The 24,520-nt window shown below is 47.3% G+C and overlaps 2 protein-coding genes across 6 annotated transcripts; both read right to left on the reverse strand.

Moving 5' to 3' along the window:
• Positions 1–19,331, reverse strand: STAT2 (signal transducer and activator of transcription 2). Of its 4 annotated transcripts, none has more exons than XM_038549685.1 (24): positions 19,214–19,331; positions 16,875–17,089; positions 16,569–16,722; positions 16,120–16,215; positions 15,284–15,373; positions 15,117–15,192; positions 14,596–14,663; positions 14,286–14,434; positions 6,814–6,972; positions 6,614–6,706; positions 6,321–6,380; positions 5,934–5,951; positions 5,623–5,716; positions 5,426–5,473; positions 5,261–5,344; positions 5,007–5,105; positions 4,769–4,904; positions 4,594–4,646; positions 4,370–4,464; positions 3,638–3,774; positions 3,281–3,463; positions 2,990–3,047; positions 1,603–1,925; positions 1–1,318 (listed from the first exon to the last, which is right to left on the reverse strand). In XM_038549685.1, exons 2-24 carry the CDS (start codon positions 17,003–17,005, stop codon positions 1,176–1,178), a joined length of 2,547 nt encoding a protein of 848 aa, XP_038405613.1. In that variant the 5' UTR covers positions 17,006–17,089; positions 19,214–19,331; the 3' UTR covers positions 1–1,175. The 4 variants fall into 4 exon arrangements, with proteins under 4 accessions (XP_038405613.1, XP_038405611.1, XP_038405612.1 ...); XM_038549683.1 differs by having other exon boundaries at positions 14,596–14,681; XM_038549684.1 differs by lacking the exon at positions 19,214–19,331 and adding an exon at positions 18,929–19,144 and having other exon boundaries at positions 1,176–1,318; positions 14,596–14,681.
• Positions 19,332–20,214: 883 nt separating this feature from the next.
• APOF (apolipoprotein F) lies at positions 20,215–24,520 on the reverse strand. Of its 2 annotated transcripts, none has more exons than XM_038549503.1 (2): positions 23,654–24,520; positions 20,215–21,180 (listed from the first exon to the last, which is right to left on the reverse strand). In XM_038549503.1, the coding sequence occupies exon 2, from the start codon at positions 21,176–21,178 to the stop codon at positions 20,333–20,335; it is 846 nt and encodes a 281-aa protein (XP_038405431.1). In that variant the 5' UTR covers positions 21,179–21,180; positions 23,654–24,520; the 3' UTR covers positions 20,215–20,332. The 2 variants fall into 2 exon arrangements, with proteins under 2 accessions (XP_038405431.1, XP_038405432.1); XM_038549504.1 differs by having other exon boundaries at positions 20,215–21,195.

Raw genomic sequence — 24,520 nt, forward strand, 5'->3', positions numbered from 1 at the left:
TTCTAGGTCAGCACGAAGTTTATTAGCCACATCTGCTCAGAAGGGCCTCTTTCTGAACAGGACTATTCCTCTAACATACCAGCCAGAAAACAGCCCCATGTGCAGGGCCTCACTTCTGTTACGTCTCAAGTCATACTAGAAACATATTTTAGAACAAAGGCAGTTGTCCTGGGGTTCCCTGGGAATGACTAATGTGTGAGATTGTCTGGAGCCCCATGAAAAACATTCAAGGTTCTAAGTTCCAGGAACCTGGTTTTTGCCCAGGTCCACACCCAAGGAACAGAAACTCTTTCAGAAAAACAATATATTGCACAAAAGAATGAATGATATCTTAACAGAGAAATATCTAAGACGCAGAGCAAGATCTTGCTCTGTAAAAATTTCAAATTCTACCTATACTATAAAAAGCGATTCCTAAATGCCCAGCAACTCCACCATCCTTGACCTCCAAGAGTAACAGTTGGTCTCCTAAGCAGTGAGGAAGTGGAGACTAGACAGAGAGAATTATTGTGCAAAGCTTCACAGGCATATTAGATTGGCAGGATCATTTTAGGGGAAGGAATGGGTGTGGCCAGCTTGGGAGGCAGGGGAGGAGACTGTTAAGCAGAGGAGGTTTATCTCCTATTCCCTTCTTTTGAGGGGAGCTTCACATGATAGGCTGAAGCAGAAAGCTCTCAATTTCTGCAGGAAACAAAGGAATTTAGGACTTGAATCAGGAGTGAGAAGAAGAAGGAAGGAAAAGATTATTCTAGACATTAGGGAACCAGAAGAGAGAAATGGAATCCCATCACATGTCTCTGTTCCCTACCAATGGCCAATGCTGTGGGCACCACCACATTAGCCTGACCAACTATTCGAATGTTGACGTTCCTCCCACACTGGAAAGAAGCCACTCCAAGTGCCTGAGCCTTCTAAGTACCTCCTAACTGTCCTGGCCTACCCTCAGAACTCCTGTACCTCCCCAAACAGGCCTAAAATAGTAGTTAGAGCCATCGCTAACATCTATTCTGATTCATTGGTGCCTCTTTCGTACCCGTAGTATGGTTTTACTTTCCACTCCAAAACCCAGAGTTAACTTAACCAGCTTAGAATGGGTTTTCCATTCTTAGAGAGCAACATCATGATGTAGGGGGTAGCAGGGACAAAAGATACAGGAAGAACAGGAAATGCAGTTCCTAGTAGTCAGAAGGAATCAAAGGTCCATCCGTGTAGAAATGGCTGGAGTGGAAGACGTAAGCCTCATCCATGATGTTCTGGCCAGCCAACAGTGGGTCACCATTTGGCATGATTTCCTCAATCTTCATACTGTTTCTGAAAACTAGACAGTCCAGAAAAAGAAATCAGTCCCTGATCTTTGGTAAGAAGTTCCCAATCCCGCAGGGAAAATGAAGGAGGATGGCAGTAGAGGCCTGGACAAGGTGTGAGGGGGCACTTAGGTCAGGGAAGGAGAAGGCGTTTACATTTCATAATAAAAGGGATCACAAAGAAATGAGCCTCCCTCCAATGAGGAGCTTAGAGTTTAGCCTTTTCTATAATGGGAAAGGGAGGGCAGTTGGTAAAGGGAAGGTGTCCCCACTTCCCCAGGCCCATCTCACCACTTACTTTCCATTTCCTCAGTGTTCAAGTGTCTCAGATCATGGGGCAGATCTGGCTCTGGCACTGCCTGTGATGCAGGGTCTGGGAGAGGCTCCAGCCTCAGCTCTGGTCCCAAGTCTGGTTCTGACACTCCCTGGGGTACCATGTCTAGCGTAGGCTCCAGCATGGGCTCCAGTGGTGGCCCCAGATCCAGCCCAGCCGCTAGCAGTGGCTCTAACTCCAGGCATGGCTCTTGCTGTAGCAATGGGTCTAGTCCTGTCTCCAGCTCCAAGGACTCTGCTTCTGGCTCCGGCTTAAGCTCCAGCGGTTGTTGCAGCTCATCCACCTGTCTGGATGCGGTAATACACACAAAAGGGCAGGGCTTAGTTGTTTAGGTGAACTGGAGAATGGCGGAGCAAGCGGAGACTATCTCTCTCGGCTGAGAAGGCAAGAGAGCAAGGGCACCTGGGTGACTCCGTTGGTTAAGCATCTGACTCTTGATTTCTGCTCAGGTCATGATCTCAGGGTGGTGAGATTGAGCCCTGCGTCGGGCTCCATGCTCAGAGCAGAGTCCGCTTGAGATTCTCTCTGCTTGTCCCTCTATTCCTACCCCGGCCCTACTCGTGCATTCTCTCTCTCTCTCTCTCTCTCTCTTTTTAAATAAATTAAAAAAAAAAATTTTTTTTTAAAGGTGGCAACAGGGCAATACAGCAGAGGGTTTAAGAGCACAGGCTTTGGAGTTAGGCTTGCCAGAGTTTGAATCCTATCATTTATTAGATAGGTGATCTTCAGCTTTCTGTGCCTCAGATTTATCATCGATAAAATGGAACCATCACCACCTAATAACGCTTCAGAGAGTAGGATGGTTAAAAGCAGGACTTTGGAATCTGACAGACCTGGATCATTTACTAGCCATGTACCTTAGGCATGCCATTTCACCACACTAAACCTCAGGCTCTTCGGCTGAAATACCCATGTCTGCCTCACAGGACTATTATGGAGATTCAATAAATAAGAAACTAAATGCAAAATATTTAGTCCAGTACCTGCCACATAATAAACTTTCTTAAATATGGCTGTTATCACCTAATTGGATGGGTTCTCAGAAGAATTCAATAAAATAAAAAGAAATCTGTTTCTAAAAAAAAAAAAAAATCTAGTACTATGCTTCAAGTAGATGCCCATTAACGTCAGTGATTATGACTCTGATTAGCAGGGAAGCCCTGTGGAAACAACCTAAGGATAGCAGCAGAGCACTAGGGAACAAAGAGGCTAGCAGAACGAGGGAAAAAACCTAGAGGTTGGAGACTATGGGCCCGTAGGAAAGAAGGCCAGAGAGGCAAACTGAGCGGGTTTGGGTCGCCACATCAGCCAGCAAAGGCCAGGGAGGATGGGCAAGAAATGCATCTCTCACCTGTTAGAGACCACAATGAGCCTATGTTTCAGGTATTTCCTCCGTTCTTCGAGATTAACTGTGGGGGACATATGCAGGAGGACAGGGAGGTCAGTGGACTGGACACCTGGCCCAAGGACCCCTCGTGTAAACGGTCTTGATAATTGTATTTCCCTACTAACTAGCCATGTCCCAGGGACAAATCCTTTCGTTTCTCTGGCTACCAATTTTTCCATGTCTGGAAGAAAGGAGCTGGATCTGTAGATGCCTGAGTCCCTGCAATCTTCAGTGACATACATCAACGATCCTTACCTTTCTCCTGGTAGTAGCACCCAAAAGCCTCATCCCGGGGGATTCGGGGGTAGAGGAAGCACAGTGGGTTCTCAGGTATGTTCTCTTCGGTAAGCAGCTGGTAGTGGCGAATGATTTTGGTCAGTGGGAGAGACTGAAGCACTTCCTTGGTGAAGGGTTGCAGAGAGTTGATGAGCACCTTATCTGCAGAATGGATGTGGGAAGAGGCAGGCCTGAAACAGTCGGGTCTAGGAGTCCCCCACCCTGGCCATCTAAGCCCCAACCTGCTGAGGGATTCAAGACAGAACCAGGGAAGCCAAGGGCTGGCAGAGGGACATAAAGGACAGGCTGTGGGAACATCGGGGCGAAGCAGCTGACCATCATCCTGATGTTCCACCCAGGAGCAGGTGATGCCCCCTTCTGATGTTTCACTGAAGCGCAGGAGAAAGGTGCCAGAGATGGTCTTCTTCAGCAGCCTGCGTTCCTTGCTCCGGCTCACAAAGCCCATGATGCGTCTGAAACAGAAAGCTGCTGTGAGGCCCTCATGCCTCCCTGCTGTCCTGCTGTCCTGCTCTCCTTGTACAGGGAGACAGCGCCAGGGTTTGGCCCTTGCTCTTGGCCAAGTCACTTCCTCTTACTGACGGTATCCACCTTCTAGGGCTGGAAGAGGTTTGAGGATTCAGTGTGGTCACAGATGAAAAAGCACCTTGGAAAGGCAAATGAGCAGGTAGTGTGATGGGAAGAGCACAGGCCTGCAGTCAGATGAGGCCTGGGTTTGAGTCCCAAGCAGGCCCATTGAGTGAATTCTTTTTTTTTTTTTTTCATTGAGTGAATTCTTTTTTTTTTTTTTTTGAGTGAATTCTTTAACTTCTCTTTGACTCCACACGGTTGTAAGGATTACACGAGAGAGTTCATAAGGAGCATCCAGCAGGTTCTGGAGCACAACAGATGCTAGGACTATTATCATGAGCGAAAACGTCAGGCGCGTGACCTTGCACCAGCATTTGCTTGCTCTCTCCCTTTCTGCCACATGAGGGCGCACAGAGTCCACTCGAGCCCAGAAAGGCAGAAAGCTAGGGGTGGGGCGAGGGAGACTGACCAAGGCCTTACCCATCATTCCAGAGATCCTTCAAGTGGTCATGTACCAGCTCCAGAATTTTGTCTAACCACGTCCAGAATGGTAGCTTGCCAGGAGGGCTCTCTCGCTGCAGGAGGAATGAAAAGGCAGGAAGAGACATGATTAGTCGCCCCCAGTGAGCAGATGGCAGTAAGGAGGGCAAGGACTAGTGTTTGCACAGGGGCTAGACGTAGTCACACAGGATGCAGGGAGTTACCTTAGTGAAGTCGGCCCACGATAACAATGCGCCCTCAGTCCTAGAGTTCTGACCTGTGGACAGACAGACAGTTCAGGTAATCGATGCAGGCAAGGCCAGGGTCCTTGGAATAGAAAGGGTGGAGGGCTGGGGAGACTACGGCTGGGGAAAGGCTGGGAGAAAAGGAGGTTTGTACCAAAGAGCTTGTTCCTCAGCATGCTCAGCTGGTCTGGGTCAAGGCCTCGGCCAACATAGGAGGAGAACTGCCAGCTGAGAGCAGGGCCCAGCAAGCTCCAGGGTGCCATGGGAGGGCTGGAGAAGAACTGCTGATTCTGCAAGAGTGGGAAGAGGGCAGGATGGCTCAGAAGGAGCACCCTCAGGCCAAGCGTCCACACCCTTCCTTGCCACCCAGCACCATTAGCACCATCTCCTACCTGGGGGTTTGAGCTAAGCAGATTGAACCAAAGAACCGAGGCCCAGGCAATGGAAACTTGGTTCATATTGGAAATAATCACCACAGGGAGGGTGTCTGTCTGAAGAGAAAACAAGAGTCAGAGAGAGGGATGGGATGTTTCTAGCTTTGACAGAGGCAAAGGAGAACTTCCCACTGGAGAGGCTTCCTTTAACGCCTCCTGAATGCCTTCCGCCAGATCTGCTTCATCTCTCCCTGCCCTCCATTTCCACTCACCTTCAGCTCCTCCTTCAGACCCTGGTAGGTGTATTTGACTGTAATGCTGATAATGTGCAGTTCCTCCGTCACACCCAGCATGCCCTAGGACAGCCGAAGACACAGCGGTCAGCGGGCCCTGTGGCAAGCTCCTCCCATCCCCCCGCTGCTCTGGCCAGGCCTCACCTTATTGCAGCCCTTTCCTGGGCCACCTGAACGTTGTTCTACCAGAGTCTGTGAGTTGACAGGAAATAAAATAAATGCCAGAGTGAGGACTCCAGGGTCCCTGGAACCCCTATTTCGCCTCAAGACTTCCCAAGGCCTGGGAACTTCCCTCAGCCCGTTGCACCGGACCAGAACCTTAGGCTGCTAGCCCTTCTTACCAGGTAACCGAAGTCCCAAATTAAGCCCTGACTCTGCCCCTTCTCGGGGGTCAGGGTTTTCTGGTTTGAGGTTAGAATGTTGAACTTCCGGAAGCTATTCCAGGAGGAAGAAGATATATGGAGAAGAGGAGAAGAGTTATTCTAAATACTCAGCAGGAAAACAACAAAAATCCTACTTCATTCCAGACCTCCCCTCCTCCCTTTGTCCAACCCCCAACCAAGTCAACCTCCTTCTTGTCTGAGCCCCAATGTGGTTATTATGCAGGTTGTGCAGTGCACCCAAGTCGGCAGCATCCTTATCAGACACCTACCCTTGTGATTGAGGATTCCTGAAAAAAAAAAAAAAAAAAAAAAATTCACTGAGAACCAAAACAGTGCAGAAGTTAGGAGTTTAGTCTTTAGAATCAGACAGACCTGGATTCAAACCCAAATCTGTGCTCACGAGTCTTATGGCCTTGCACAAGAGACACAATCTCTCTGGGCTTGTCTCTCCATCTGAACTGTGCACTGCTAATACCTAACTCACAGGGTTCCTGGGACAAATGAGGACTGGACAAGCCGCATGTCACATAGTGCTCAACAAGAGCGAGGAGGCGGGGTAGGAACACAGCCCCAGGGCCCTCGGGTGAAGAGTGGGTCTCCTCTGCCCCAGCAGCCCATGTCCCTGCCACCCTGTGGCCCCACGTGCCCCAACTTACTTGTCAATGGAAACTTCTGCAGTCAGTGACTCGTTGCCTTCCTGGAGTCTCACCAGGAGCCTAAGTGGAAGAGGGGAAAGTGGTCACCTTCAATCTCCTGGAGAGATCAAATGTTGGGAAAAGATAAGGTAAGAGATTAGAAGAGGTAGATGGGAAAAAGAAAAAGAAAGAGACGAGGTAGGTGGATTAAAGAGAAAAGGGAGAAGACAAGAGTGGAAAGATCTAAAGCCAGAAAGCAAACAGTAGTATGAGGGCTGGAAAAAGGAAGCAGGAATGAGTCCTGAAATGCCAACCTTGTTCGGATAGTGAACTTGCTCCCAGTCTTGAGGATGAGGGGTCGGTGGGGAGTTTGGGGCATGCAGGGCTGGGTTTCTACCACGAAGGCTCTGGGGAGAGAGGTGGCCGAGAGAATACAGAGTTCAGTCTCTGCAGGAATAGCTCCTCTTGCTCTTTCCTTCTGCCCTCCCTGGAGGTCCCTCCCCGGCCTCTAGACCTGTGGAGCAGGCGCTGTAGCAACTCCAGGACCTGGGCCTTCCGCAGGTTGACCCCTGCGGTCAGAGGGTCATCCTGATAGCTAACCAGGTGACTTAATCCCTTCAGCTCCTCCAACAGCTGGCGCAGGTGGAACAACAGCTTGGCTCCAGCTGTGAACCTAGGTGATAGGATTCCAGAGACAGAGAGCAAACTGATGAGTTTCCTGGTCTTCCCCAGACAGGCTCCAGAAGCTTCCCTTTTACTATGTGGAGAGGCAGAAAGTGATTGGGATAAAAAAAGAACCCAGGAAGCTTAGGAAAGATTATGCAACATGATTCATAATCCAAGAAATAAAAATCAAAGGCACTTCCACATATAAAACTGGTAAAAGGGACGCCTGGGTAGCTCAGTGGTTAAGCATCAGCCTTTAGCCCAGGGCGTGATCCCAGAGTCCAAGGTCGAGTCCTGCATCGGGCTCCTTGCATGGAGCCTGCTTCTTCATCTGCCTATGTCTCTGCCTCTCTGTGTCTCTCATGAATAAATAAAATCAAATCTTAAAAAAAAAATGGTGAAAGATTTATTTCTGTAATGAAGCTACTTTTCATATGACCCTTCAGGGCAGCTTGGTGTGGCTCAGTGGTTTAGCACCACCTTCAGCCCAGGGTGTGATCCTGGGGTCCTGGAATCAAGTCCCACGTCGGGCTCCCTGCATGGAGCCTGCTTCTCCCTCTGCCTGGGTCTCTGCCTCTTTCTGTGTGTGTCTCATGAATAAATAAATAAAATCTTTAAAAAAAATCATATGACCCTTCATATGTACTATTATTCTAAGTGCTTACTGTATTTAATCCTTATAACAACCCTATGAGACAGCTATTATTATTATCCTCATTTTACAGATAATTAAACTCTAGAGAAAGGTTAAGTGACTTGCTTGAGGTCACAGAACTAGTATGGAGTAAGCTGTATGTGATCCGGGCATTCTGGCTGCACAGTCCATACTTTTTTAAGTAGGCTCCACACCCAGCATGGGGCTCAAACTCATGACCCCCAGATCAGGACTCACATGCCCTACTGAGTGAGCCAGCCATAAAATTTTTAATTGATTTTATTTTTTTATTTCTGGGACACCTGGGTGGCTCAGCAATTGGGCATCTGCCTTTGGCTCAGGGTGTGATCCTAAGGTCCCGGGATCGAGTCCCGCATATGGCTCCCTGCATGGAGCCTGCTTCTCCCTCTGCCTGTGTCTCTGCCTCTCTCTCTCTCTGTCTCTCATGAACAGATAAATAAAATATGTAAAAAAATCAACAAATAAAATTTTATTTCAATTGAATTAACATATAATGCTATAATACACATGCAAGCTCAGGCACTTGGGTGGTTCAGTGGTTGAGCATCTGCCTTTGGCTCAGGTCGTGATCCCAGGGTCCTGGGATCGAGTCCCACATTGGGCTCCCCATGGGGAGCCTGTTTTTCCTTCTGCCTATGTCTCTGCCTCTTTCTCCATGTCTCTCATGAATAAATTAAAAAAATCTTTGAATAAAAATGAGTTGCAAGCTCCACAAACTGAGCCAGTCAGGTGACCCAGGCTCAAATTTTTAAAAAAATTTTTATTTATTTATGATAGTCACAGAGAGAGAGAGAGAGAGAGGCAGAGACACAGGCAGAGGGAGAAGCAGGCTCCATGCACTGGGAGCCCGATGTGGGATTCGATCCCGGGTCTCCAGGATCGCACCCTGGGCCAAAGGCAGGCGCCAAACCGCTGCACCACCCAGGGATCCCTTTTTTTTTTTTTTTTAAGATTTTATTTATTTATTCATAGAGATGCAGAGAGAGAGAGAGGCAGAGACACAGGCAGAGGGAGAAGCAGGCTCCATGCAGAGACCCTGACGTGGGACTCTATCCAGGGTCTCCAGGATCACGCCCTGGGCTGCAGGCGGCGCTAAACCGCTGCGCCACTGGGGCTGCCCCCAGGCTCAAATTTTTAACATGGGAAAATATCTAAAAATATTAAATTTTTTAAAACCACAAGATAAAAAAATAAAATAAAAACTAAAAACCACAAGATAGTACATTTATGATATGACCTGCCCTCGTTTATTTTTTTTTTCAAAGATTTTATTTATTTATTCATGAGAGACAAAGAGAGAGAGGCAGAGACAGAGGGAGAAGCAGGCTCCATGCAGGAAGCCAGACATGGGACTCGATCCTGGGTATCCAGGATCATGCCTTGGACTGAAGGTGGTGCTAAACCGCTGAGCCACCAGGGCTGCCCTGCCCTCTTTTAAAATAAATGTATATTTGGGGGATCCCTGGGTGGCTCAGCGGTTTGGCGCCTGCCTTTGGCCCAGGGCGTGATCCTGGAGTCCCGGGAGAGAGTCCCACATCTGGCTCCCGGCATGGAGCCTGCTTCTCCCTCCTCCTGTGTCTCTGCCTCTCTCTCTCTCTCTGTCTATCATAAATAAATAAATAAATCTTTAAAAAAAATTAAAAAATAAAAAATAAATAAATGTATATTTGGGGCACCCAACTGGCTCAGTCACTGGAACATGTGACTCTTGATCTTGGGGTTGTAAATTCAAACCTCATGTTAGATGTAGAGATTACTTAAATATAAAACCTTTGGTAGGTGGGCGCCTGGGTGGCTCAGCCAGTTGAGCCTTTGGCTTGGGTCATGATTTCCTGGGATTGAGCCCTGCATCGGGCTCCCTGCTTAGCGGGGAGGCTGCTTCTCCCTCTCCCTTTGCTGTTCCCCCTGCTTGTGCTTGCTTTCTCTTTCTCCTTGTCAAAAAGATAAATCTTAAACAAATTTAAAACCTTTAAAATAGATGGATTGTATATTTATGTATATACATAGGGAAAATTTGCAAAAAATGTATTCAAAAGCCCTAACACTGAGTACCGCTGCATGATCAGGTTATGCAGATAGGCAGTTTTTACTTTCTTTTAAGTTGTCTGAATTTTTTTTTCCAATTGAGACACATTATATTTATAATAAAAAAAATCAATAAAGCTCTTTCTTTTTCTTTTTTTGAGATTTTATTTATTTGAGAGAGAGAGAGAGAGAAACATGAGCAGGGAGAGGGGCAGAGAGAAGCAGACTCTCCACTAGGCAGGGAGCCTGATGCAGGGCTTGATCCCAGGACCCTGGGATCATGACCCAAGCTGAAGGCAGACACAACTGACTGAGTCATTCAAGCGCCACCCCCCCCTCGCTTTTTAAGAATTTCTTTATTTAGGGTAGCCCCAGTGGTGCAGTGGTTTAGCGCTGCCTGCAGCCCAGGGCGTGATCCTGGAGACCCTGGATAGAGTCCCACGTCAGGGTCTCTGCATGGAGCCTGCTTCTCCCTCTGCCTGTGTCTCTGCCTCTCTCTCTCTGTCTCGATGAGTAAATAAATAAAATCTTTAAAAAAAGAAAAGAATTTCTTTATTTATTCATAAGAGACAGAGGGAGAGGCACAGACATAGGCAGAGAGAGAAGCAGGCTCCATGTAGGGAGCCCGATGTGGGATTAGATCCCAGGACCTTGGGATCATGCCCTGAGCCTAAGGCAGACGCTCAATCACTGAGCCACCCAGGAGCCCACCCCTTCCCCCTTTTTAAGAGATTTTATTTATTTATTCATGAGAGACACAGAGAGAGAGAGACAGAAACATAGGCAGAGGGAGAAGCAGGCTCGATGCAGGAGGCCTGACGTGGGACTCGATCCCAGAACTCTGGGATCACACCCTGAGCTAAAGGCAGATGCTCAACCACTGAGCCACCCAGGTGTCCCCCACCCCTGCACCTTTTTAAAATATGTTATCTATTTTATTTATTTGAGAGAGAAAGAGAGTGAGGGAGAGTGGAAGCACAGAGGAGCAGAAGGGGAGGGAGAGGGAGGGGGAAAGAATCTCAAGCAGACTCTGTGTTGAGGGGGAGCTCCACATGGGGCTCAATCCCACAACCCCAAGACTATGATCTGCCTGAACAAAGAGTTGGATGCTTAACCGACTGACTTAGGCTCTGGTCATGATCTCAGGGTCCTGGGATCAAGGCCCACATTGGGCTCCACACTCAGTGGGGAGTCTGCTTCTTGCCCTCTCCCTCTGCCCCTCCCCCTTACCCATACTGTCTCTTAAATAAATAAAATATTAAAAAATAAATAAATAAAATATTTAAAAACAAAACAAAGGATCAACATAACACCACCAAAAAGGAAAGCTATATACTTTAACCCAGGAATACCACTTCTAGGAATTTATATTACAGAAATAATTAGGGATGTAAATAAAGATGTAGTTATGAGGATTTTTACTCCAACAGTATAAAATAGCAAGAAATCCGGGTGCTCAGCTGGCTTAGTGGGAAGAGCACATAACTCTTGATCTCAGGGTTGTGAGTTTGAGCCCCCCATTGGGTGCAGAGATGGTTTAAGTAAGTTAAATAAACTTAAAAAAAGAATCCTTTCCCATCTTGCAAGATGGTGGGTGAAAAGATAAGAAGCCGATACTAAGGAGAAGAAACCTGGAGCCAAGAAGGCTGATGCTTGTGGCAAGATTAAAAATGGTGACCTCAAGGTTAAAATGCCAAAGAAGGGGACGCCCCATTGCAGCCAAAAGTGTCCTAGTCAGAGGAAACTGGCACATATTTCCCATTGGCTATGTATTCCAGAAAAGCCATGTACAACAGGAAGCATTCAGTAGCTAAATCCAGAGTTGAAAAGAAAAAGGAGAAGGTTCTTGCTACGGTCACAAAACCAGTTGGTGGTAACAAGAATGGCGGTACCTGAATGATTAAACTTCACAAAATGCCTAGGTATTATCCTGTCGCTGTGCCTCAAAAGCTCTTGAGCCAGAGCAAAAAAAACCCCATTCAGTCAGCATGGAGAATTCTGAAAGCTAGCATCACTCCTGGCACCATTATTTTTAAAAAGATTTTATTTATTTATTTGAGAGAGAGAGAAAAAAAAAAGAGAGAACATGAGCTGGGGGAGGGGCAGAGAGAGTGAGGAAGAAGGAGACACAGACTCTCCATTGAGCAGGGAACCCCATGGAGGGTTTGATCCCGGGGCCCAGAGATGATGATCTGAACTGAAGGCAGATGCTTAACCCACTGAGCCACCAAGGTCCCCTCCTGGCACCATTCTGATCATCCTCACTGGGCTCCACAGAGGCAAGAAGGTGGTTTTCCTGAAGCATTTGAGCAGTGGGGGTTGCTACCTGTGACTGGACCTCGGGCCCTCAATCGAATTCCTCTACATAGAACACACCAGAAATTTGTTATTGCCACCTCCACCAAAATTGGTATCAGCAGTGTGAAAATTCCCAAACATTTCACTGATGCTTACTTCCAAAAGAAGCTGCATAAACCCAGATACCAGGAAGGAGAGATCTTCGACAGCAAGAAAGGAAATGTGAGACTACAGCACAGCACTAGGTTGATCAGCATGCTGTGGATTCGAAAATTCTGTCAAAAATCAAACCTGTTCCTCACCTTTAGGGCTACCTCCACTCTGTGTTTTCTTCCCACAAATGGAGTTTGCCCTCACAAATCAGTGTTCTACATTTCTTACAAAGAACCTAATACTGACCCATTTCCACAAAAACAACAACTTGGGGGGAAAAAACCAAAATATTTGTTGAATATATACAATGGAATATTATTCATAATAAAAAATAAAGTCTTGGGACACCTGGGTGGCTCAGTGGTTAAGCGTCTGCCTTCAGCTTAGGGCATGATCCTGGAGTCCAGAGATCGAGTCCTGCATCGGGCTCCCTGCATGGAGCCTGCTTCTCCCTCTGCCTGTGTCTCTGCCTCTCTCTCTCTCTGTCTGTCTCTCATGAATAAATAAATAAAATCTCTAAAAAAAGGTAAAAAAAAAAAAAAAAAGAATAAAGTCTTGCCATTTGCAATGATGTGAATAGAGCTAAGAAAGAATTATGCTAAGTGAAATAAGTCAGAGAAAGACAAATACCGTAAGATTTCACTCATACGTGGAATTTAACAAAACAGGTAATAATTATTTATTTTATTTTTATTTTTTTAAAATTTTTATTTATTTATGATAGTCACAGAGAGAGAGAGAGAGGCGCAGAGACACAGGCAGAGGGAGAAGCAGGCTCCATGCACCAGGAGCCCGACGTGGGATTCGATCCTGGGTCTCCAGGATCGCGCCCTGGGCCGAAGGCAGGCGCCAAACCGCTGCGCCACCCAGGGATCCCCGGTAATAATTATTTAAATTAAAAGACAACTCAAATGTCCAAAATAGGAGTTCATTAATTAAATTATGTTACCTCTATATAGGGAACTATAAGGCAATCATCAAAAATAACATGGGTGGGTGCCTGGGTGGCTCAGTCAGTTAAGTGTATGCCTTTGGCTTGGGTCATGGTCCTGGGGTCCTAGGATCGAGTCCAGCATCTGGCTCTCTGCTCAGTGGGGAGTCTGCTTCTCTTTCTCCCTCTGTCCCTCCCTACTGTTCGTGCTGTCTCTCTCTCAAATAAATAAAATCTTAAAAAAAAAAATAATAGTAATAACATGGGCATGAGGTGCCTAGGTAGCTCAGTCAGTTAAGCGTCTGACCCTTGCTCTCAGCTCAGGTATTGATCTCAGGGTTGTAAGTTCAGGCCTCCTGTTGGGTTCTATGCTGGCAAGGAGTCTACTTAAAGAAACAAAACTAAAAACATGGGTAGGGGTGCCTGGCTAGCTCATTTGGTACAGCATGCAACTCAATTCTTGGGGTGGTAAGCTCGAGCCCCCAGCTGGGTGTAGAGTACTTAATAAATAAAAATAAATTAAAAAAGAAACATCAGCCTGTCTCATTTAAAAAAATAAATAACATGGGTAAGTACCACAATATACAGCTAAGTTAAAAAACAAAAACCACAGTTCTCAAAATAGTTCTTAATTTTTGTATATTATAGTAGCTACACATGGACAGTAAGATAAGAGGTAATTGTCTTTTTTTTTTTTTTTACATTATAGTGATTACAATTAAAAAAAAAAAAAAAAGGTAGAGGGGTGCCTGGGTGGCTCAGCTGGTTAAGCGGTGGCTAGCTCTTGATTTCAGCCCAGGTCATGATCTCAGGGTTCTGGGATTGAGGAGTCTGCTTAAGAATTCTCTCTCTCCCTCTTCCTCCCTCCCTCTCCCCACACCTCACGTTCTCTCTCTCTCTAAAATAAATAAGTAAATCCTAAAAAATAAAGTAAAAAATATATTTCTTGGGTAGTTAAAAAGGAAGGAGAAACCAGCTTGGAGATTAATCCATTCCTTTTACCAAAGCAAAGACTAGGCTCTGGATTATCTGAATGGTAAGAATAAAGAGAGGGTCACTGTGGTCAGACAAGTGAGCTGGGATCATTTCGGGGAGCAGAGAGTAAGGACAATGATGGCTCTTGCCTAGATAAGCAATTCATTACATGAATAAGAAAATTCATTACAATTCACAATTTACAATTTACAAAGCACAGCGCGGTGGCTGGGACAAGGGCTGGGTAGGAGCTGCCTCTTACCACTTCTCCAGCTGTTCCAATCCTCCTTCCTGAGGGGCTCCAATGCAGGCTTTCTGTTGCTGGGCTTTCCATTCCTCCAACTTGGGCAGCAGTAGCTCAATAAGGGTAGTTAATCGGCCTAGCAATGCTTTGGTGGCATCCAGTACCTCCTAAGAAAGACATAAAGTGAGTGATGAGCACTTCTCACCATCACCTTTCACCACCCAACCAGGGAGGAAGAGACAAAGAAGCCAAGGCTAAGAGGGCAGGGCTCCCACATCCCTCATTTTCCCCAGTTCCCCGTTGCCCACTCCCTCTGTCTGCCTCCCACCTTTCTCCTTCTGTCCAGTTCATTGAGAGTTTCCTGCAGAAGCTGGTGCTGTCTCATCTGATGGGGGTCTAAGGAGAATTTCTTCACTGGATGGCGGGAGCAGGAGTGAGACAAATTCTCAGACCTAGGGCTCCTTCCCCTCTACATCCTGATCAGGACCTCAGTCAGACGGGTGGAGGGAATTTTGAAGGGAGAAGAAGAGGAACCAAGCAAAGCAGAGGCACCTCTGGGCCCTCAGGCAAGTTGTGAATTGAACCAAAAGCCCACTTAATCTGCTAAGGCAGCTTTCCACGCACCTCCCCCAACGTACACCAGCCGTCCCTCAGCCACACCTCCAGCCCAACCTCCATAACATACGCTGGCACTTTTAGCTTTGCATGGCAGCAGGGCTATAGCCACGGCCAGCGGCTGTAGTAGCCAGAGGAGATTATCGCTTACTGGAGCTTTTCCCTTCTCCTCTCTTCCACCCCTGCCTCCCAGCATGCACCTGTCTTTCTCCCACACTTCGGTGTGCTTCCTACCTTGGGCCTGGATCTTATATCGGAAGCAGAAGACATCCTGCTGGTCTTTCAGTTGGGAGATGGATTTCACCAGCCTCTGTAGAGGGGATAAGACCCAGATGGGGCTGTTTCTGTGGGAGGAGGCAGGCTGAGCCCTACCCACCCTGACTCCTGCCACATCTACTAACCTCCATCATAGCCTTTAATTCCAGGATCCGGGATTCAATCTCATCCTGCTGGCTTTCTACAGGTGTTTTGAGGGCTGGATCTCCTTGCTCCTGAAATAAGAGATTCTGAGCACATTTCAATTCTGACCTTACATCCCTGAAACCTCTGCCTGAAGTTATATCACAGGATGGGGGGCTGGGGATCTTGTTCTTATTTTTTTTTTTTTTTTTTTTTGGAGTTCAATTTGTCAACATATAGCATAACACCCAGTGCTCATCCCACCAAGTGCCCCCCTCAGTGCCCATCACCCAGTCACCCCAACCCCCCACCCACTTCCCCTTCCACTACCCCTTGTTCATTTCCCAGAGTTAGGAGTCTCTCATGTTTTGTCATCCTCACTGATATTTTCACTCATTTTCTCTCCTTTCGCTTTATTCCCTTTCACTGATTATTATATTAATTATAATATAATTAATATATATTAATTAATTAATATAATTATATTATATTCCCCAAATGAATGAGGCCATATAATGTTTGTCCTTCTCCGATTGACTTATTTCACTCAGCATAATACCCTCCAGGTCCCTCCACATCGAAGCAAATGGTGGGTATTTGTCCTTTCTAATGGCTGAGGAATATTCCATTGTATACATAGACCACAGCTTCTTTATCCATTCACCTGTCGATGGACACCGAGGCTCCTTCCACAGTTTGGCTATTGTGGACATTGCTGCTATAAACATTGGGGTGCAGGTGGGGGATCTTGTTCTTGTTCTGAGACAAATATCCCGAGTCCCTTCCACAGTCACTCTCTACTCTAGGAGCTTTCAATATCACTACAAATTGTTCTTACCAACTGAGCCCTCTGAGCCTGGGTCAGAATTCTTTTTTCTTCCAGAAGGAGATTGAAGATCATCTCAGCCAACTGGGTAGGGCCCTGGGGAAGGGCCTATAGTAGGAAGAGAAAGAACTGATCGAAGCATCTTCAATGATCTAGCACTCCAGACCTTGCCTACCAGTGGCCCCAGTACTTCCCCCTCCTTCAGGGTCTCTAGCCCCTCCCCTCTTCACCAATGGTACCCTAAAACCTAGCCTTTTCCCAACATGGTCACCTAGACTCTGCCCTTCTCTCTGACAGTGACCCTCCAAGTCCAGATCTGCCCTGGACTTGTCCCTCTTTTCCCCAGATCTGCGCCCATCCCTTTACATCTCCAGGTCCTGTTTCATACCCTAAACCATACTCCTCTACATTCAGTTTCCTTTATATTCAGCTTTTTGGCCATTCCTGGCTCCTCCAAGTACCTGAATGTCCCGATAGAATTTTCGCAAGTTGTGCTGTAATAAAAAGCACTCAGGGTCCTGGCCGCAGCGGCCACACTCATACTTCAGTTGGTCCAAGAAATGGAAGAACAGCATGTTCACCTTGGAATCATCATTGCCCAGGGCAGCCTCCTGCCTAGGGACCAGGAATGACAAGGATTAGTATCCCTGCAGCGTTCCTACTGTCTTTTGTGGCCTCCTAACCCCTTCTAGACAACTTTGGTGTCTCCAGGATCCTGGGGGCTCAGAAGAAACTACTTTCCACACCCCACTTCCTGAGGAACTCACCAGTTCTGATCTTCAATCCAGACAGCCAAGTGCTGTCGAATGTCCACTGGCAGGAGGCTATCTGAGTAGAGCTGATGCAGCTGATCCTGAAATGGGTTGTCGAGATTCTGTAGCATCTCCCACTGCGCCATTTGGGGTCTGAGTCTGAAGGATGCACGTTCCCAACTGGAAATTTTGCTGGACTAAATCATCCACAGTCTCATGATTGCTTATCACTATAATAAAAAAAATTAATTATAAAGGTACGAAAAAAAAGAAAACTGGAGCTACATTGATCTCACTCCTAATGTTGGTCTCTTCCTCTTCTCTCCACAGGTAACCAATATTATCAGTTTAGTTCATATTCTTTCAGACAGTACTATTTAGGAGCTGCAATATGTGGGCCTTTTTGTTTTAATGATCAGTTCTTTTTTTTAAGCCTTTATTTATTTATTTATTCATGAGAGACACAGAGAGAGAGAGGCAGAGACACAGGCAGAGGGAGAAGCAGGCTCCCCGCAGGGAGCCCGACGTGGGACTCAATCTCGGGTCTCCAGGATCACGCCCTGAGCCCAAGGCAGACACCCAACTGCGGAGCCACCCAGGTGTCCCTTAATGACGATTTTCAAACACACACCGAAGTAGAGTGAATAGTACAAGAATCATCCATTTACCCATCATTCAACTTTACTAAACATTAATATTTCCACCATCTTAATTTCATCTATCTCCCCCAGTGAATTTATTTTAAATTTGTATTCGTGTTTACTTATGCTGGAACATTTCAAGATCATAAATGGGTTATAAATATTTATTTCAGCATGATCCCTGATGGTCCCAAAGCTTTATCAAGGGCTGAAACCTTAACAATCTGCTCTCCATGTAGGAAGGAGAGACTTCCTTCCAAATATTTATTTTTTTTCCAAATATTTAAATACTTAAAAAAAAACACAAATATTTAAATACTCTACAAGGAGGTCACTCAATCTCTAAGACTGTGATACTTTTAAGACCTCTATCAACCTCTGACTCTTCATGTATATTATCAACTTTGTGAGAGACCCAGAAATTCCCCCCCACCCACAGAGGCAGGGTTGGGCAAAGAAAGCAGAGGCTTTTTTTTTTTTTTTTTTTCAAGCAGAGGCTTTTGTTTGTTTTTTCACCATGAAACTTCACTCAAAACTGGTATTTGAAAAAACAAACAAACCTGGTATTTGCCTGCTACCAAGTAGGCTGGGCTAAGAATCTTTCTTCCTCTCTTTCCCCGCCCCCTGCCAACTGCCTGCTTAGGAAATCAAAACCTATTCTTGTTGAAGATTAAACCTAACAGAAAAGAGTATTTACATACATCCGTGGTCCAAAAAAGGTGACATGATCTTATCACCAATGAAAGAAAAATGTCTGGGGTGGGAGAGATTGTGTTCCGTCAGTATGAATAATCGTGAGATGCTTTTCTACCTCTTTGAAGTAGAAACGGGGAGGAAAGGATTGGTCAGGGACTCCTATTTTTCATTTTAATGCTTTTACTAGTGCTTGGCTTTGAAATCTATGCACCTGTACTGCTTTAAAAAAACAAATGGAGAGTCTCCACTTCTTAAGGAAGGAATCTCGACTGTTATGAAAAGAGCAAGGTGGCAAGTTAACCGTAAGGTTTAAATATGAGAAAACAAAACAAAAAAGCATGGTCTTCCCAAAACAGACCGCAAACACGAGGCCTAAAGGCTGTAACGCTTTTCCCCCAGCTATCCCTCACTCTCTTGGGCATACATTTTTTGCTCAATGAGCTTTTTGGAAAAGGACTGCATTTTGTGTGTGACCTTAGGCAAATTGTTTCACCTTTCTGTCCCTTACGCTTTTTTTTTTTTTTTAAGATTTTATTGGTTCATGAGAGACACCCAGAGAGGCCGAGACGCAGGCAGGGGAGAAGCAGGCTCCATGCAGGGAGCCGACGCGGGCTCGGCCCGGACCCGGGGTCACGCCCTGGGCCCAAGGCGCCGCTGAACCGCTGAGCCACCGGGCTGCGCTGCCCCTTACACTTCGTAAGATAACAGTGAAGGAAGTGAAATCGTATCTACCTTCAGACATCCTTTTTTCTTTTTTTGGCGAGAATCAAACCTAACACAGCCCGGAGGGTCAAGGCGCTGGCTAAGGGATTCCGAGGCTGCCGGGAGCGTCTGGGGAGCCGGGTGTCAGCGCCGGCGGCCGGGCTGGATGGGAGACTCGCTCACGCAGCAGGGGACAGCTATTTCGACTTAGAGACGAAGGCTCACGACGAGCGGGCGCACCCCAGGGCCTGCCGCCTTCCCCGGGGAGCGACGCGCGCCCGCACCCCGGCCCCGCGCGGCCCCCTGGGCCCGTACCTGCCGAGAGGCTCAGGATCCCCTCCGTCCAGCCGCTCCGGGAAAGGCTTCCGGCCCGGGGAGGGAGCTCGGGGCCCCCCGCGCGCCCCGCCCGGCCCCGCCCGGCCCCGCCCCCGGCTCCTCGGCCCCGCCCCCTCGGAGCCCGCGGGCTGGAACGCGCGGCTGAACCCGGGAGCTCGCCGTGCGCAGCCTGGCAACCGCGACGCTGGCGGCCGTTCTGCCAGTGCCCTCCGCCCGTTGGCGTCGCCACAACTCCTCCCCCGCGGGGCGGGACCAGCGGCGCCGAGACCACACCTCCCGCCCCACGATTGGTGGGATCGCTCAAGGACGCCCCGCCCCCGTCCCCGGAGGGGAGGAGTCCCATTGACGGAACAGCCGCGCGGCGCCGCAGCTGATTTCCGAGAATCCCCGCGGCGGCAGCGAAACCGAGACCGGCCCGGGGCGCTGCAGGCTCCCAGCGCTCCCGGAGGGGCCCGGAATGTCGATTCTTTGGGGCGGGAAGCGACGAGCTGTGCCAATAAATAACCGTTTACTGATGGTACCTTGCTAAGCACTGACGTTCCTTGTATCATTTTTAATTTCCACAAAACCCATCCAGGGAAAATGATTATCACTACTTAAGACGTTTTGTTTCTTTTTAAAGATTTTTATTTATTCATGGGAGACACAGAGACCTAGGCAGAGGGAGAAGCAGGCTCGCCATGCGGAGCCCAATGCAGGACTCCAGGACCACGACCTGAGCCAACAGGCGTCCCACGCCTCTACTTTAGATGTTTTATTTTATTTTATTTTTTTAAGTACATATTTTATTTATCTACTTTAGATGTTTTAAAAACTGAGTGTGGAGAAGAATTGTAATTGAGGCTCCTACAGGTGAAGCCTGGATTCAAATCCAAATCTTCTGACTCCAAACCCCAGACTTTAAAATCCCTGCATTTTAGAGCATTGCCTTCTTCCCTGATAACCAGGGATTTCGATGTTGAACACATATACATTACAGCTTGTCAAAATATTAGATTTATTCATTCTGTGATCACCACCTTTTATATCCCAAGACTACCATTTCCGGCATCTAAGTCAGAGTTATTAAATAAACCCTAAACTAATAAGAGAGCTGAACTAATACCAAAGCACCGTGGTAGTTGTTTCTTCTAGGTCACCCACATCTGAGATACCCCCCAAGGCCTTCCTGCTGATCACTGGCAGAGCCGTGTTGGCCTCTTGCTCATAGTAATACTGGATCAACTGTTGAATCCCAGCCTTCACTGCAGGTTTAAGTGCGGAGCTGATTAGTACTCCTGTGGGTCCCCCAGACCATCCAGCAAGGGTCATCAGAAGGTCATAACCCATGTCTACGAGCCCATCTTGGCCTCGTTCCTTGGCCTTGTCTGAACAGCTCTGAGCAGCGTAGTACAAAGCTGTGCCCAGATTGTAGTAGGTTCCCACTACTGGAAACAACCGGACTACATTATGCACATTTTCCTCCTGCTCCTGCTCACAGTCATTGATAGGAAGGGAGCGTCGAGCCCTTTCTGGGCCTGGTTGCTCCCTGGCCAACAGCTGTAGAGCAGAGGCCAGGGCATCCATGGAAACTGCCCTTCCCGTGCTTCTCCTTTGCTGGAGTTCTTGAAGATGTCGGATGAGGATCTGTGTAGCTTTTACACCCCCCTGACGGTACAGCTGAAGTTGCAGGGGCCAGACATCAGCCTGGCAACCAGCTTTCTCCAGGGCAATCACCAGTGGCAAGCCCACCAGGAACTTGGGCAGAGGAGCCATGTAGGTGAAGCCAGGCAGGGACTTTGGGAGCAGAGTCTGGCAGGACAAGGAGTCTGAGGAAGGTGTCCAGGATCTCAAAGATGAGGGAATGTTTGTCCAGTTTCCATGTGAAATGACATCCACAGGGTGCAGCAGGAGGTAGCAAAAAAACAGTTCAACTTGTATCATGATGAATCTGAGGCCACACATATCTGAAACAGAGTACACTGGAGAGGAGATAAACCAGAAACACAAAAACCATTTCCCTGAGGGCTGTGGTCTGAAAGGAGCCCATGACTCAGGGCACACTTCATCCATCATCTCCAAACTTCTGCAGGAAATGCAGCCCAATTGTTCCCACTTGGCCTTCCCCATCTTCAAGTCACCAGAAACTTCCTCTGCTCTATTTCCACCCATGTATAAAGGGGCCCCAAAATACCACACTGTTCAGGTGAGAAATGAGACTGTCCTGATAGATTTGGTTGCTCCTCGATCCAGGTCTGCCCACTTCTCTGCCACGTGAAGAAAGGAGATACTTGCTCTCCCCCATAATCAGAAAGAGAGGTAATCTCTGCAAATATTTGTCCATTTGTATTGTCTGCTCAAACCTTGTCCCCTTGTCACACATTGACCTTGACACCTAAAACCCTGTTCTTTGGCATTTCCTATGTACCTGTCACTTTTCCACTCTAGCTTATGATATGAACTGGGAGACCCAGAGTCAGGAGAGATTAGGTACTATGATTCTCTATTGTATCTCTCTTTTCAGTTTATGAATTAAATTAGTGAGCTACAGCATTGGGGACTTAGTACAGGGTGGATGAATGAGAAAAAGGTTAAATTACCTGTCGTGCTTAGTACATGTTACATGCACTGTATATGATGGCTGAAAGAAAAGGGGGGAAATGCAAAATGGAATAAGAATTAGGGGCTGGGAAGTCTTAAGTAGAAAGGGGCAAAGCGAACACCAGTCACATGTTCAGCAGCATGAAATAAAGAACATACATCTGTCCTGAGTGCTCTTCTACATTTCTAACTACTTACTATGTCCCATCCTTGAACATAGTCCTGCAAGAAGAGACTTATTCCCTAGATGGCATTGAATATCTGAAATAAACCTTGACAAATCCCTGAATGCACCTTCCCGAATCCCATAAAGCACCTCCGAGTAACTGTGGAACATTTGCTAAGTTACGTTGTCATCATCCATAGACACTGAGAGGTTTTTAACTTAGAGGTTTCTTCAGCTTTTTGCCTAATTTTTTAAAAAGATTTTATTTATTCATGAGAGGCACAGAGAGAGAGGCAGAGACACAGGCAGAGGGAGAAGCTGGCTCCCTCGGGAAGCCTGATGCGGGACTGGATCCTAGGACTCCAGGATCACGCCAAACGCTGAGCCACCCAGGTGTCCTGCTTTTTGCCTAATTCTTCCTCACGCTCCCAAACCTCATTCCTGCAGCTCTAGGGCATATTGACAGCAAAATCTTTGAACTATGTCACTAGCAGTATGGCAGGTGGCTGGTGGATCTATCACGCCAGCGGGTGTATCTGCCACAATCAATACATTCCACAGGTAAGTAGCTGACTGTTGGATTCATTCAAGCTTCCCCGCAGGTCCCCCTAGATCCCTCAGTGACCTTAGAATTGCCGATGCTTTCCTCATTGTGCTTTTTACTCTCATGGAGGAGAGGTTCAGTTCACTTTCCTCCCATCCTAATAGGCTGAAGCTGCAGAATGTGGGCCTCAGTCGGGCAAGCAGCCTCCTCCAGGGCCACCCCCAGAGCTAAGTTGGATAGGTAACTCAGCCAGAGGGGCTAAGGAGGGAGCAGTGTGCCAGAGATCCTGGCAGGTCTCGGGATCTGGCTGGAAAGTGTGTTCGGAGGGTGGCCTGTTTTTCGTGAAAGATGGCTGGAAGGTCAGGGCTCCTTTCTGGCCATTTCTTGGAAAGACAGTCAATGGGGACAGCAAGACACAACAAAGGGGTGCCTGGCTGGCTCAGTCATTAGAACACGAGACTCTTGATCTCGGGGTCATTAGGTTCGAGCCCTATGTTGAGTGTAGAGATCTCTTAAAAATGAAATCTTAGGAATCCCTGGATTGCTCAGTGGTTTGGTGCCTGCCTTTGGCCCAGGCCGTGGTCCTGGAGTCCCGGGATCAAGTCCCACGTTGGGCTCACTGCATGGAGCCCGCTTCTCCCTCTGCCTGTGTCTCTGCCTCTCTCTGTGTGTCTCTCATGAATAAATAAAATCTTTTTAAAAATAAATAAATAAATAAAAATAAAATCTTTAAAAAAAAAAAAAAAAAGGGCAGCCCGGGTGGCTCAGCAGTTTAGCGCCGCCTTCAGCCCAGGGCATGATCCTGGAGACCCGGGATCGAGTCCCACGTCTGGCTCCCTGCATGGAGACTGCTTCTCCCTCTGCCTCTCTCTCTGTCTCTGTCTCTCATGAATAAATAAGTAAAATCTTAAAAAAAAATGGCAAAGGAACAGCACAGTCTAGATCATGGGGGGTCAGCAGGAATAGCCCACAGGAAACATGAAAGTAGTGCTTGGGGTGGGAAATGGGGAAAGGATTGGGGCAGAGACACCAAGACTAGTCAGAGTTAGGAAGTGGCTCTGTCTTGGAAACTTCGATAACCCTGGACATAGCTTTGTCCCCACCCTTACAAGCTGTGGGTGGTCCTCACCTGCTCCAGAAAGAAACAAGCCGGAGGAACAAGATGGTCCAAACCCGTGCTTTCCTCAGTGCTTCTCTAATCTGAGTGACAGCTTCCTAAAGTTCACCTTCTCTACACCCCAGCCAAAAAAAATTTGGCCTTTCTGAAAACAGTGAAGGACATATGTTCAAAAATATTTATCCACCTGTTCCTGGCACAGACTTTCCCCCCTCACCTTTGCCCCATGCTGACAAATGGGCCATCGCCCTTTCTAGCTACTGCTTTTCCTGCCTCATATCCCTGTCACCTAAGGATTTCTCTAGACCCAAACCCAGATCAGGAAAAATTCCCCAGTCTCCTCTGGGGAAGCAGGGAGGCAAAAGGCAGGGATGTCAATGATTCTGAGTGGAGCCCCCAAAATAGTGTTGTTTTCTTAAATATTTTATTTGAGACAGAGATTGAGCACGAGAGGGAGGAGTGTTAGAGGGAGTAGTAGACTTTCCTCTGAGGGAGGAGCCTGATGCAGGGCTCAATCCTGGGACTTTGAGATCATGAGCCAAAGGCAGATGCTTAACCCAGTGAGCCACCCAGGTGCTCCCACCGCCAACAGTTCTTATTCAATGGACTTACCAGGTAGAAAAATGTGAAAATAGAACCTATTGGCATGTCAGACCAAAACCAGAGCAACTTTTGTTTTTGTCTTGTTATTACAGCGCAATACAACTAACCACATTCATTACCCTGACAGTGCCTCTTTGTAAGCCTTTATTAGAACTATAGGAATTGATCTTCGTTTCTCATTTCTAGGAGTCTATATGAGAAATCATAATCTGGAAAATAGGGAATGTTGGCATATGGTACCTTCTGAAAACTGATACAAAAAGCCCATCATTTTAG

Source organism: Canis lupus, chromosome 10, assembly GCF_011100685.1.
Source record: "Canis lupus familiaris isolate Mischka breed German Shepherd chromosome 10, alternate assembly UU_Cfam_GSD_1.0, whole genome shotgun sequence".
NCBI classification, from domain to species: Eukaryota; Metazoa; Chordata; class Mammalia; order Carnivora; family Canidae; genus Canis; species Canis lupus.